The 14,594-nt window shown below is 41.9% G+C and overlaps 2 protein-coding genes across 4 annotated transcripts; both read left to right on the top strand.

Annotated features, from left to right (window-relative positions):
* Nucleotides 1–609: 609 nt before the first annotated feature.
* Nucleotides 610–7,714, top strand: LOC104440592 (DNA replication licensing factor MCM6). 2 transcript variants are annotated; one of them, XM_010053498.3, is made up of 18 exons: nt 610–760; nt 868–1,023; nt 1,116–1,241; nt 1,400–1,562; nt 1,661–1,854; nt 2,654–2,849; nt 2,942–3,019; nt 3,519–3,748; nt 3,867–3,981; nt 5,238–5,312; nt 5,394–5,534; nt 5,645–5,848; nt 5,947–6,108; nt 6,184–6,239; nt 6,395–6,543; nt 6,624–6,749; nt 6,942–7,072; nt 7,162–7,714. In XM_010053498.3, exons 1-18 carry the CDS (start codon nt 693–695, stop codon nt 7,303–7,305), a joined length of 2,514 nt encoding a protein of 837 aa, XP_010051800.2. In that variant the 5' UTR covers nt 610–692; the 3' UTR covers nt 7,306–7,714. The 2 variants fall into 2 exon arrangements, with proteins under 2 accessions (XP_010051800.2, XP_010051799.2); XM_010053497.3 differs by having other exon boundaries at nt 6,609–6,749.
* Nucleotides 7,715–10,712: 2,998 nt separating this feature from the next.
* LOC104440591 (plasma membrane-associated cation-binding protein 1) lies at nt 10,713–12,504 on the top strand. 2 transcript variants are annotated; one of them, XM_010053495.3, is made up of 5 exons: nt 10,713–10,910; nt 11,043–11,160; nt 11,270–11,359; nt 11,463–11,547; nt 11,760–12,504. In XM_010053495.3, exons 2-5 carry the CDS (start codon nt 11,053–11,055, stop codon nt 12,014–12,016), a joined length of 540 nt encoding a protein of 179 aa, XP_010051797.2. In that variant the 5' UTR covers nt 10,713–10,910; nt 11,043–11,052; the 3' UTR covers nt 12,017–12,504. The 2 variants fall into 2 exon arrangements, with proteins under 2 accessions (XP_010051797.2, XP_010051796.2); XM_010053494.3 differs by having other exon boundaries at nt 10,714–10,910; nt 11,012–11,160.
* The last annotated feature ends 2,090 nt before the right edge of the window (nt 12,505–14,594 follow it).

The following is a 14,594-nucleotide window of genomic DNA, read 5'->3' as shown; positions in this document are numbered from 1 at the left end:
AGTTTGGTTCAAGTTCATGCAGCCGATCATATCACTTAGCAATCGTCATCTGATCTGGTTGACAAGCTGAACTGATGTACTAACGTTGGCGACGATACAAATCATGGACCACCGCTAATAACAACACCGCGGTCGCTCTCTTCGCATATTATAAGGGCTCGGGGTCTTGTTTCTGGTCCGATGAATGTTCCATTTTCTCACATGCATACAATCCCCGCCCGTCGGCACCTCCGCTAGGTGCTTTCCCGAGATCGGTTTCACGCATCGAGACGAGATTTAGTCAAAATCAAGTCAAAGGTTAATCATATACGGCCATCCAATACAAAGAAAATGAGGGGTGAGCATAAAACCTAACGCATCGATCGAGTCGAGATTTGTCATGGCTTCGCGTCGGCATCTAAAGCTGGCGTGGGGACTAAAGTCACGACGTTGGATCGATTCAAAGGCTGAAATGGGCCGCAAAGAAAAAGCCCAAGAAGCGAAGCGAAGCCCAGGCCCATCAGGGATCTTTTGGCGGGAGCCCATGGACGGCCCTCCATATCTTCCCGCCAAAACTCCGTCGTCCTTCTCCTTCCTCCTTCCTCCTTCCTCCACCATTTCCATCATTCCAACCCTCAGAGGCGAACTGCCGATCTGCAGAGGAGAAGCGGACGAGGGAGAGGAATTCAATCGTCGTTCGCGGCCCCCCCCCAATGGAGTCGTACTTCGTCGACCGCAAGGCCGTCCAGGTGGAGGACGTCTTCCTCGACTTCCTCAAGAGGTAACCCCTCCTTCCCTTTCCCCTTCCGTTCCCTTCCGATGAATATGATCTCTGCCTTGTGCTGTCGATTCACGATGATGAGGAAAAACCCACTGAAAAAACCGCAGCTTTACGGTGGATCCGAACTCGAGAGGGCCGCCTTACTACTCGGCGGAGATCGACGCCATGAAGGCCAGCGAGTCCAGCACCATCTTCATCGACTTCTCCCACGTCATGCTCTTCAGCGACCTCCTCCAGTCCGCCATCTCCGACGAGTTCTTGAGGTCCATCTTTTTGTCGCCTCCGTTCCGGTTCCGCCGCCTCGATTGTTCCCTCAATTTCTGTATTTGACTGTTGTGTGTGTGCTGTCGATTAGGTTCGAGCCGTACCTCAGGAATGCTTGCAAGCGGTTCGTCATGGAGCAGAAGCCCACCTTCATCGCCGACGATAATCCCCACAAGGACATCAACATCGCCTTCTTCAATCTCCCCTTCGCCAAGAGGTCTCCTTTTTTCTCCTGCCCCTCATTTCGACTTGCTCATAACAATTGTAAAGTTCGAATTTTTAGAGCCAATTACTCTGCCCTTTCTGCTGCGCCTGTCAATTCTCGTTTGCCCGAATTCATTAACTTGAAACGATTAAATTGATCTAAAACTGTAGGTTGAGGGAACTGACCACCGCAGAAATAGGGAAGCTTGTATCGGTGACTGGCGTGGTCACTCGCACGAGTGAAGTGCGGCCAGAGCTTCTCCAGGGTACATTCAAGTGCTTGGACTGTGGAGGCGTCATAAGAAATGTGGAGCAACAATTCAAGTATACTGAGGTTGCCTAGTATATGCCTTGCGAGTGTTTTCCGCTAGTTCGCATTATCTCTTCCTTGTAATTTATTTATCAGCCTTGCGGTGTCGTGCTCAATTGCAGCCCTCAATCTGCGTGGATCCTACATGCCAAAATAGGATGAAGTGGGCATTGCTCCGCCAAGAGAGCAAATTCGCAGATTGGCAGAGGGTGAGAATGCAGGAGACCTCCAAAGAGATACCTGCTGGATCCCTGCCCAGATCGATGGATGTCATTCTCCGCCACGATATAGTTGAGCAGGCTAGAGCTGGTGACACGTAAGGATCGATCGCTCATTTTTCAGGGTCGCTATGAGGCCTAATTGTCCAGTCATCTTTTCGGTTTCATTCTTTCTCTAGTTTTTAGTCTTCCAGAATTTATTTTCTTCCCAAAAAGTAACAGGCAGGTGATCCTACAGTAGGAAGCTACCAATCTCAGCATGTAATTTCTTACCATGAAAGAATATGATGAGTTTGATTCTTTTGCGATGGAAGCTACGAATATCAGCATCTTCATTCCAGAATACATCTGGTTAAACTAGCTATTAGACAACGTTCATCTCAGACTATGTGGTCTTACCGGTGCCAATCTATTTGAAATAGTGGTAGCTAATTAAGATTGCAAATTTATTGCTGTGATAGAATTATTCCTTCTACTGTAAATTCTAGGCCATCATCGATGCCAATTGTCAAGCTGGATGTGAGAGTCTTTGCCATGTCTGACTTGTCGGAATAAATGCTATGTATATGAATTTGTGTCCCCTACATAAGCCATTTGAAGCTGAGTGGATCATATCTGAATTTGCCTTTTTGCAAACGTGCAAGTTTCAGTGAGAAAGAAAAGAACAAAGAAAAAATTGGTGTAATAATTGGGACTGCTTTTCTTGAAGAAACACAATGCTTAAGACTACTTGTTTACACAGATCAACTGATAACTACTGAATGTGATGGAACATTCACCTACTCACATTAAGCATAGGAAGTTATCTAGAATTAGCTTGTCAATCTTTCTTCTTTTATTCATTTACTTCTTGATGCTTCTTCTTCTGAATTAATTTGATCATTTGAATGATTTCAGGGTCATTTTTACTGGTACTGTCGTTGTCATTCCTGACATATTGGCCCTGGCTTCCCCTGGCGAGAGAGCAGAGTGCCGCAAGGAAGCTTCACAGCGCAACCCATCATCTGTTGGAAAGGAAGGTGTGAGAGGTCTTCGAGCATTAGGCGTGAGAGATCTCTCTTATCGGCTTGCCTTTATTGCCAATTCAGTGCAGGTTGCTCACTGGGGGAATCAGTTGATTAATTAAGCAAATTGTGCACAGAGTATTTGCTAATGCTAACTTTACCTCTTTTTGCATCGGTTCAGATTATGGATGGTAGAAGAGACATTGACATTAGAAATAGGAAGAAGGGTGCTGATGAAGATGACAATCAGCAATTCATGGTTCGTCTCCAATGAACAACCTTCCTTTAAGTGATAGTGTGAACAATAATGTGACTTAAGAATGTAGCTGAATCATTTTACTTCATTCAATAAATCATTTTACTTCATTCAATAAAAATTATCTATCTATTTATGGGTTCGTTCAATTGATTGTGATAGAAACAAGTAATCTGGTTGGGGTTTCCGTAGTTCCGAAATCCAATATATAAGATAGTGAAATAATATTCTGGGCTTTAGTTGGCATAGTTGTAGTTGAAGAAATCTTTTTGACATAGCAGGCAAAAAGCTTATGTCTGTCTGAGACCAAGTTTACTCTGTAAGTCACATGAACTCCCTTCTAGTAGTACCATGTCACTCAAATTCTTCCAAAGTAGTTAAAACATCATTTGACCTGAACCATTATCCTGTAATGGGCTTTCCCTGGCAACCTTGTGCAATCATGGCGAGTTTCAGTAGTCACAGCTGACCCAGCAGCTTCTGATGTCTCTGTCTGTCACAGGCTGAAGAGATTGATGAAATTCAGAGAATGAGGAATACCCCTGATTTCTTCAATAAGCTTGTCAATAGCATTGCTCCAACAGTTTTTGGTCATCAAGACATAAAGCGAGCTATTCTCCTTATGCTTGTTGGTGGCGTTCACAAGGTAACTCACGAAGGCATCAACCTGAGAGGGGATGTCAATGTCTGCATTGTTGGAGATCCTAGCTGTGCAAAATCCCAGTTCCTCAAGTACGCTGTCTTTTTTAATCCAATTCATCAACCCTATGATCATGCTTGCTGAATGGAATCCATGTTTTCGTGTATTATTAGATTTATGGACTTATTTATGTGCTCGCTTGTGTTTCAGATATACTTCAGGCATAGTCCCAAGATCTGTATACACATCGGGAAAATCTTCCTCTGCTGCTGGGTTGACTGCAACTGTTGCCAAAGAACCAGAAACAGGGGAATTTTGTATCGAGGTAGTTGCTTCTTATTCTTTCTTTTTAGAATATCTTTTGGTTTGATATGGTATATGCAAAAATGGGTTATTGGCATTAAAGTGTCTGATGCTGTCTTTGCATCTTTCCTGGTAAAGGAAGAATTAAACTGCTGCAGTGCATTGTGCCTGCAAAATTCAATATCTATTCTAGCATGTGCCTTGCTGGAAGTTGAAGAACCCACTGAAGGAAAGATTGGACTACTTTCTTTCTCACAAAGTTTGGTCTTTCTGATGGAAAGAACACTCACCTTGTTTGACTGCTGTGACTTCAGATTTGTGATAATTCTTGTTGAAGATGCTGTCACCTCTCCCTGGTCTACCTTTTCCATAATATCAACTGTATGCAACTAAGTGCAATCACAGAGTGTGGGGTATGTGGGACCACTGGGTACTTTTAGATAATGGTGGGGGTTTATACACTTGCTACTTGTGAAAAATTTTAGCGAGATATGTTGTCAACCAACAATGACAACCATTCACCTAATCTAATAGTTCTTAGTTGTGTTTTGCTTGCAAATGGATCTTCCTTGGTCCTTCAGGCAGAAATCCACTTTTTGCCTTTTTATTTAGAGATCTTGCAATAGTGACAAAAGCCAATAATATTGTAACGGTAATTTTTTCTGAAACAACTTGGAAGCCACAAGTTTGACTATTGGATCTCTATTTAGAGCCATTTCATAGAAGGTGAACTTGCAGAATGTACAGTGCAATTATGGTTGAAGCATCTTCGTAAAGTGCAAAATGAAGTAGTGATCTGTTCATTATAGGAGTACCAAAATCTTTGACAGTATTCTGGAAGTAGCAGAATGTACCTTAAACTGTTTATGGTCCTAGATTCGCCTTTCCTATTCATCTCCTCCAATGTAACTGGTGGTAAGGAAATTTACTGTGGACTCTTTCTTATCAGTTGTAAATGCAGAGTTGAGGAAGATATGCCCTTTAAGTAAGCTGCTTATTAGGAGTTATTTTGCACGATTTCTGTTGAAAAATGTGAGAAATTGGCTTCACTCTTTTCACATTCCTGACCTGTTATTGAGTGTTTACTGGCACCTTCTTGATTGCCTCTTCTTTCAATTGTCTTACATTCTCTTGTCAAGATAATATCTTTTTGTTGAATTTGGACAAACAAGTTCAACTGGACAGAACAAGGGAAGCTGTCTCTTTTCTTTAGTTGTTTTCGTTGCTTCTCCGGTGCAAGAATTACTGCAGGTTTCTGAGATCATATGATTATTTTAGGCTGGTGCCCTCATGCTTGCGGACAATGGAATCTGTTGCATTGATGAATTTGATAAAATGGACATCAGGGATCAGGTGAGTTCACTTCCTTGCTTCTGTGACATTGGCCACATTTAAATCTGGTACTTAGGACTGAAATTGACTTTCATTTTGAAGGTTGCAATTCATGAAGCTATGGAGCAACAGACAATAAGCATCACAAAAGCAGGTATTCAGGCAACTCTAAATGCCCGGACATCAATCCTAGCTGCTGCCAACCCGACAGGGGGCCGTTATGACAAATCTAAACCACTCAAGGTGAGACGATGAATTTTTGGAAACCTTGAAGTTAGAACTTTACTTAATTGACATTTTTCGATCATTGTAGACTTATGATGCTTGACTAATTTAGTTATGCCTGTACGCAGTATAACGTAGCTCTACCTCCAGCTATACTTTCGAGGTTCGATCTGGTATATGTAATGATTGATGACCCAGATGATGAGATCGATTACCACATTGCCCACCATATTGTGAGAGTTCATCAGAAACGTGAAGATGCTATTGTTCCTGCATTTAATACTGCCCAACTGAAACGTTACATTGCATATGCAAAAACTTTGAAACCAAAGGTTTGTTTCTGATTTTTCAGCGGTGACTTTGTTCTTTGTTTTACAGAAAAGTATCTGCAGGTATATATTGATCATTTTAACTGGACTAATTAATGCAGCTGAGCTCAGAAGCAAGAAAAGTGTTGGTCGAGTCATATGTTGCACTTCGAAGAGGTGATACAACTCCTGGTAGCAGAGTTGCTTACCGCATGACTGTCAGGCAACTTGAGGCATTGATCAGGCTGTCTGAGGCCATTGCTCGAAGTTATTTGGAAACTCAGGTACTTTTCTTGAGGTCCTTGTCCCTTCATTGGGTAATTTCGAGTAATATTTTTTAAAAATAATGTTCCTTATAGGTACAACCACGCCATGTTGATGTAGCAAGGAAACTGTTGAAAACATCTATAATAAGGCAAGATCTCAGCTAACTTTTAAGATTTCCTCCTCACATTTAAGTGTTGTCCCTGCCTTTCACTCTTCTAAGTGAGCGATGTACTGCTCAACCCATCTCACATACCATTGCCATAACCTTTCTTGGGATTTGTTCCTGGTTTTCCCTCCATACAGTGTGGAGTCAACTGAGATTGATCTATCTGAGTTTCAAGATGGTAATCGTGATTTGGGCGATAGCAGCGGTGGTAATGGACCTGATCCTCCTGCCCAAGATGACGCTCAACCCACAGATGCTGCGTTGGACATGCAGTTTAGCAATGCAAGTGAGTATTCAATCTCCACTAGCTTGTTATTCTTTTGATTGTATTTTGGATCTCACAAAAATTAGATTATGGTAATGCAGAAACTGGAGCAAGTTCTGGTGACAAGCAACGAGAAAAGCTTGTGGTCAGTGATGAGTATTTCCAAAGGGTAACACAAGCCCTCATTATGCGCCTGAGACAGCATGAAGAAGCTGTAACACGAGAAGGTAGGTAATCGTTTCTCCTCTGGGCATATAAGTTGATCTAGAGGTGCATCGGTTGGAGATTGATTTTTCCACCAGTTGTTACATATTGCCTGATGCTCTGCTCTTTGTATAAATGATCCAGTGGGAACTTTCTCTATTTAAAGTTTGTTGGCAGATTGATGTAGTTTTTATTTGTTTCCTTATATCTTGCAGGGGATGGATTGGTTGGAATGAGGCAAAGGGACTTAATCATGTGGTATGTCCATCAGCAGTTCGATGAAAATAATAATATTTCAGAGAAGGAAGCAGCGAGTGAAATCAAAAAAGTCAAAATTATCATAGAGGTATGATGCAACTGCTGAGAACTCTTACCATTTATTACAGAAGTATCAACAGCTCTCATCAGCATTCTGCCGAATTTCTTGTGATGCAGAGCTTGATAAGAAGAGAAGGTTATTTAATAGTTCTGGACGATGGTGTCCAAGCTGCCGCAGAGGGTGAAGGTGCTAGACAGGCTGTTAATCGAAATGACAGAATTTTGGCGGTGGCCCCTAACTATGACCATGCTGCTCTCTAACTAGAGACTAGATGAACAGCACAACGCCTCCCTAAATATCACAGCAAATCTGCTATTTGTATACTTGTAGTTTGTGGACCGGTGCTGGCCAGAACAGTGAGAAATTGCCCGCTCTATTATGTCCAACATATAGATGCTAAATCGGGGTTATGGAATGGAGGGCAACGGCTGATGTTTTGATCTATGGTCCCTTGGGTTCTTGTTGTTTGTGGCCTTTAGTAACTAAATACAGAATTAAGCGACATCGCAACAAAGAAGCACGAGCCTAACCGTAGCACCTGGTCTTCATCATCATTAAATGTACTGACTTGTTTGTTGCCATGCAAAGTAGGAACCTTTATCCCACTATTGAAGACATGTCAGTTTAGTTTTGTATTTCCTTCATAGTAATCATATAAGGGTTCTTGTATTCCGGTTTTTTTGGTGGAGTTCGAGAGGTTATATGTACATAGTTGTAAGTTTAGTGAAGTTCTTGCATACTTAGACCAAGTAGACAATGATGATATGGAGCTGAAACCAACCAATGACTTGATAAATCACACTTGTCGGGTTTCATTCGAGCTTCGAATATATGTTAATTTGGAGCTCAGTTCAGTTTCGATTTAATAGCTCTTTCCAAAATGGAGACGTGGACATCCGTGTACACAACAATTTCACTCTCCCTGAAGCCCTGTCATAATTTGGTATGCATCCATTATTTTGTCTTTTGAACCTGAACTTAGGCTTGGGAGAATGTGTGGAGTGAGGAGATGGGGTACCAATTAGAGAGATGATGAAACGTTGAGCTAAGTAGGGCATGGTTTTAATTGGTGACAGGGAACAGAAGCCGTAACTTTCAGCGGATTATAGGCTCTTAATCAAAATATGAGACTTTGTCCAATTTAGACAGGGAGAAAGTTGTCTCTAAAATGTACGTTGTAATCTAATACATCAATCAACCCGGATTAACTAAGAACAGAGCCTGTCCATGTCGAGAGGAGTTGTGTACTCAATTGCCAAAGTGCGTCATCTTTCTTGTAATTATCTTTTTGGGTTTCCTGCAATAGCAATTGACGCAGACTCCTTCACTTATGCCCCCCACGGTGATGGAGACAGGCTTAAATGAGCCACGGACGAATTAGTCAAATCGCGGATAAGAGGAGTCTTAAGATGATGCACCAAGTTGAATGGTCAGTATAGAAGGAATCTAGTGTTTGACTAAATGAAATTATCTTCTGGGCTTTTTCCACCATTCGACGCAAACTAAATTATGCAAGGTCCAAGAGGGGTGGTAAAGCTTAAGATACTAGCACATTACTTTGGATACTTTGTCTCATGTGTTATGGGTAATTTGCGAAGTGGGTCGATAAAATCGTTCTCCAACAAGATTATCTACGTTCTTCTATAATTGATAAGAGAAGGCCCCTACGAACAAATTCTATTAAAATCAATTCTTGCAATCCCCGCATATCTTTGCCCAAAGTGCGCAACAAAGGTGCAATTATTTCATTTAATCATACCAGCAAGGTTAGAGAACTAAAATTACGGGAAAGAGAAAGTAATTGGCAACTCCAATGAAACATTTGTAATCAAATGGTATAATGTCACCAATGAACTTTTACAAAACATACAATCAAATCCTTAAATCTTTTTGCCACGTATTGGGTTCTTGATCTCTTAAATTCCGTGTTTACCTTTCAAATGAAACATGTACAAATAAAATTCGAAAAGTGTGAAAAAATTGATAAATACACTTTCTGGTCTAATCAGCACTGACATAGCAACACATGTTAGCTTTTTTCTTCAAATGCATGTTTGTCCCTGAAGAAACCAACACGAACCAAAAAAAAAAAAGGGAGTACAAGAATTTGATAAATAAATTTCGTAGGACTTGAGAAACAATTTGCAAAAGTTTAAGAGCTGCCATTGCCTCTCCCTCCGCAGATAAAATAAATGGTGATAACTTGGTGCATATTGATTTTAATAAAGTGTGTATAAAAATGAGAAATTAAACTGGAGACAGCTGAAATGTCAATTAAAATTGAGCACACAAAATATCTTCTCTAATCTCGTACAATATTAGAGAATCGCGTGTTTTGAGTAAATTATCAGTTTCATGCAAATCACTAGTTCCATGCAAGTCGTGATAGCATTATCAAATCAATGCAAACTATAAAATAGAAACAACTAGATAGTAGAGATTGAGGTTGTTTGTGATGGGTTTAAGCTTCATCATCAAGAGGGGAACAATTCAGATGACACATTAAGATCCCTATATGATCGTTTAGTAATAAGATTGGTGCATGTATGGATACAATCAAGAGGTTTGTTTGGAAGCAACCATACCATCGAAAGTATATTGAATAGCTTACTAATTGAGAGCCCTCATACAAAAGACAAGTGGGGCTCAGCTATGCGTTCGGAATATCTTGGGGGTAGACTTTGACGAAATCTGTAGGTAAAGTTTCGACAATGAAATTCTGCAAGGATTTGCTTTTAACGCTAAGAAGTCTATTAGCAAGAATAGGGGAATTTCATGGCCAATTCCCTTCCCGTCTGGTTGTTTTCGGGGTTGGTGCCAAAGGTGGAGGTTGGATTCACTCTTCTGCTTGTCTTTATCTATGACCATAGGCCTGTCATCTCAATATAACGTGCCTAAAGCACCTTGATGGTTGCGGTTTCTTCTAAGAGTGGATAAGTATCATTTTAAAATGGAATGCTTAGGTTGCTTGGGACCGTTAGCTTGAACTTATCGAAAGCTCCTCTTCCACCAATAAACGAGTGTGCTTGAAATTTTCCCTCTAAGAATTATCACATTGCACGTATTGTAAACTTCTTGACCTGTATACTTGATAATCTGTCGTATGGGGTTCATGTACAACAAGCATGAATGCGTCCACTTTCTAAACGAGAAAACCCACCATTCGAAAAACCAATCCGATGCCGTATGGAGATTCTGCATCTGAGCAAAGGAGCATATGAACAAATAGGCAATAATGTGCCGATCCATTTTCCATCAAAATTGTTTATGAAGGTGGTGGGACGTAGCTTAGCTATTATTTGGATGTCGTGCTAAGGGAATCAAAATGGGGGAGGAGGGCGGGGGGTCATTGACGGCCTAATTGGGGTTGTCTACCAGCGAAGCCACGTGAGATTCCATTGACTCTCAATCAATCTTTTACAGATCGACATCAGGCAGCGTTGGAGGTAGGCCCCGCGGTCGACGTTGCCAACCTTTGAATGAACGAGCTTGATTGCCATTGCAAGCTGTCTTCTCTTGGCGCTTTCGCCGCTATCCCCCCGAGCGAGACACCTGAAGCGAGGGCTCCGGAGGTCGTTTCGGCACCGGGTGGCTGATACCGACTAATCATGAAGTGGGCAACTTCTTGTGAATTTTCAATACCAAAAAACCCGTCCATTATTCTATCATCTTGCGTGAAGAGATGCTTTGATAGCATGTATTTTAATCTCTCTCTCTCTCTCTCTCCCCTTTGTGTTGGGCTCTATATGTGCCTTGATTCGAAGGGACAGTAGGGCTATCTATAATCCACAACAACAATCCCTCCCATCCCAGGTCGAACGTGTTCGCCTTCAGACTCAGCACCAAGAGAGACATAACAGCACGAGTAAGTTCAGCTCAGCAGCTTCACCAAATAACATCTAATTCCCCTCAACTCTCTCTGAACTTGATTGGTTTATATTTTTCAAAGTCCATCGTTTTTTGCAGGATTTGCTTTCCGTTCTATCTTCTACAACAGAGAGTGAAACATGGGTTATTGGTCATCGAAGGTTCTTCCGAAGATCAAGAAAGTGTTTGAGAAGAATGGAAAGAAGCCTGCGGCTGCGGAGGCTTGCAAGTCCTTTGATGATTCTAAGGTCCCTTGAGGGTTGATATGTTAATTTCCCTAGCCTGGTTAACGTGGCTAGCTGGCATAATTAATTACATCTTTATAGGTTTATTGATTTGCGTGGTTCCTTGAAACAGGGGGAGATAGATAAGGAGTTCGAGGAGAAGAAGGCAGAGCTTCAGCCTAAAGTAGTGGAGATATATGAGGCTTCCTCCGCAGAAGTTAAGGTACGAGCGGAACGTCTCCACTTCGATCCAATACCTATAGTCCTATGTCTATACATACGACCTAAGAATAACAAGTGCGCTCGGTATGCCATGTGACAAACAGGCTCTTGTTAAGGAGCCCAAGGAAGCAGGACTCAAGAAGCACTCGACCGCTGTCAACAAGTTCCTAGAAGAGCTTGTGAAAATCGGTACAGTTTCTTTTTTACAACATGTTGCTTATATTAGCATATATGCATCGATGTCTCATGTGATTCAGTGCCCGCATCATACGTATAAGTGCCTCATACGCATGTGCTTGTACCTCTCTGCATGTGTATCATCCTTATCTATGCAAGAAGCAAGTATACATGATCTGATTCTGTATGCACGCACGGTTGATCACCTTAATGCGGCTGTGCAGAGTTTCCTGGATCGAAGCCAGTGTCAGAAGCGTCCACAAAGTATGGACCAGTCTTGGTGTCGGGGCCCGTGTTATTTGTATTTGAGAAGGTGTCCACCTTCATAATCACTGAGGAGAAGGAAGTCGAGGCTCCTCCTGCAGAAGCAGCAACTTCTGGAGAGGTAACTGTGGCGGTGGAAGAGAAGGCGGAGATTGTCGTCGAAGAAGAGAAGAAGGAAGAAGCGGCCGTGGAGGCTGCGGAGCCACCCAAACCATAAAAAAATGGGGAAAAAGGAGCAGCATCATAAATCATTTATAGTGAAACTCTGTGCACATGGTTTACGCGATACCATTGTAAAAGCTGATTTGTTATTCTTTCGTTGTATGTCCACCTCTTCGTCTTGTATCTCCGTCTTCAGTTGTTTATATTTGGCGAATCAAACGTGTAGTTTTCATTTCGTTTTCATTTTTCCGGAATCAATCAATTAGTTCGATTGTCAATGGTTTCGGGTGTGGTCTCTGGGATATAGCAAGGTGAACGCGATGGAGCGGTGGCTGCTACTTTTGATCTTCAAGACCTTCAATCTGTAAATCACTTTTTAAAGTGTTTTTGTTCATATTTTAATTACTAGATAGCTAGGAAGTTGGTCAACCGATAGTGATTCTATGGAATTTTGCATAATGGCTTGCAAAAATTTGTGAAAAGAATCCTGGGCCTATGTGGGTCCGTCCCTTCCATGTATTGCATTGTATATGATATTTTTTGTAAGTGTGATTCTTGGTTCTTTTTTGGGTCTTCACCTATGTCCCATGAAGCGTTTGCCTTGAACTATAGTTTTGTACCCATTTTGACATGAGATATCATTTAGAGGAAGCTGTACCTTGAAGGATCTAATTTGTCGGGTGATATGGTACTTCTTGTCTGTTTGGTAAAGTTAGGGTTTGTCGCAACCTACCCTCGGGGAGAGGGAACAGCTTAGGGTATTGCTGCAAAGGACGGGCTAAGCGCCGTGATCGTGCGCGAGCCTCCCTGCCCCATACCCCGCGTGACATTGGGATATTCTTAAGAGATTTTGCACAAAAGGAGTCGCCACTAGCCTATTGGGGTTGGCTAGAAACCAAGTGAGGCATGGGAGGGTGCCTCACTTCCTACACAACCAGAGAATCTAGGTTCGGGGACTTGATTACACTAATTAACCAATTAATACCCTTTCGGTACCTAATCTTGTTTATTTTAACAAAATGATTTTTGATAGGCAGCTTGGATTAATTTTATACTTATCCACTAACATGTGAAGTGATCATGCGGGTGCACAATTGTTAAAATAACAATCATGGTTACTAAGATCTTAACTGCTATAAAATTAAATACGTGCAATTAAACATAATAGAAAGGCAACTTAACCATACGACATAATCGAAATATGAGCAAGTAAATGCCTAATTACACTGAGAATGCAAAACATAGCAATCCCTAACCAAACCCCATCATTTTTGGATTTTCGAAATTTTTAATTTTTTTTAATTTTTTTAATTTTAATTTTTTAAAGTCGAATTTTTAATATTTTCTGATTTTTTTAAATTTTTTTAATGTTCTCTTAAAGTTGTTTGAATTTTCGGAAGTTTTCTGAATTTTTATTATTTTTCGATTTTTGATTTTTTGATTTTTTTGATTTTTTTGATTTTTTTGATTTTTTTTTTTTTTATATATTTTCCTCACTTCATCCTTTCCCTGCACGCTCTACCCGACTGTCCTTCTCGAGGCCAGCTTTTGCCATTTTATAGTTTTCTTTTTTGTTTTCTTTTTCTTTTATTCTTTTTTTTTTTTTTTTTTTGGTCTTCTTCTTCTTCGTGCATTCTCTGCACGCCCGAAGCCACCTTCTCTCCTATGCTCTTTTTACCGAAGCTCATCGATTGAACCAATGCCCTTTTAAACAAGCCTCACTACCCATCCTCACCGGCGCCGACACCGCTCGCGCTCAGGCCGCCGCCGAGCCGAGACCCACTCTCTCACTTATACGGATACGGATAGGGAGGGAGACGAGCCCCAACTTGTATGAAAATAAGCCCGAATCACAACATATGGCTAGTAAACTCAAAATGGACAAAACAAAAACGTGCGGAACAGCAACAAAACGCATCTATCAACAACGGGCGCGTATAATGGACGAGCGTTCAAGAATAGTCATTCTAGCTTCACTCAGGCATTTATACAAACAGTTCGTGAGCATTACCAAATGTTTGGATTTCCGACTCAACCGAGACTCGAAATGGGACCAGGGTTCTCGGAAAACGACCAGCAACACATAAAGGTTTGGCTAAAGATTTACAGGCACCGAAGGAACCAAAGCTCATGCGAACAGGTCGTCCACGAGCTCTGGTCCGACGCCCTACAAAAACGGAGCATACATGAGTAGAGAAGACCTACTTGGTTCAACAAGAAGAGCCGCGACGGACAGCAACTCACGAACGGACCACCGATGGCGGCCACAACTCCCCTTCGACCTCTCTCTCTCGGATGTCTCTCCCTTCCCGGTTCTCCGTCTCTTCCCTCGCCGCTTTTCTTTTTTTCCCCTTGCTTTAGATCTGGATTCTGGGGAAGATGGCGGCGAACATCGTCGATTGGGTGGCTCGTTGGCGACAGTGGTGGTGGCCCGGGAGAGGCCTGCAACGGTGACGCCTCCTCCCTCCGTTTCTTCCCCCTCCTCTCTTCTCTCGGTCCTCTGTGCTGGGTCTCTTCTTTTCCTCCTTTCTGGTTTTTTCTCTCCACGAGCTCCTCTTCAACTCGTTCTTCGGTACTCTATGTTCTCTCTCGACCCAAAAAAAAAAAAAAGCAGCCCAGAACCCCCTCTCTTT

Source organism: Eucalyptus grandis, chromosome 4 (genome assembly GCF_016545825.1).
Source record: "Eucalyptus grandis isolate ANBG69807.140 chromosome 4, ASM1654582v1, whole genome shotgun sequence".
Lineage (NCBI taxonomy): Eukaryota > Viridiplantae > Streptophyta > Magnoliopsida > Myrtales > Myrtaceae > Eucalyptus > Eucalyptus grandis.
Note: the sequence above shows the minus strand (reverse complement) of the source record. Positions and strands in the feature narration are given on the sequence as shown.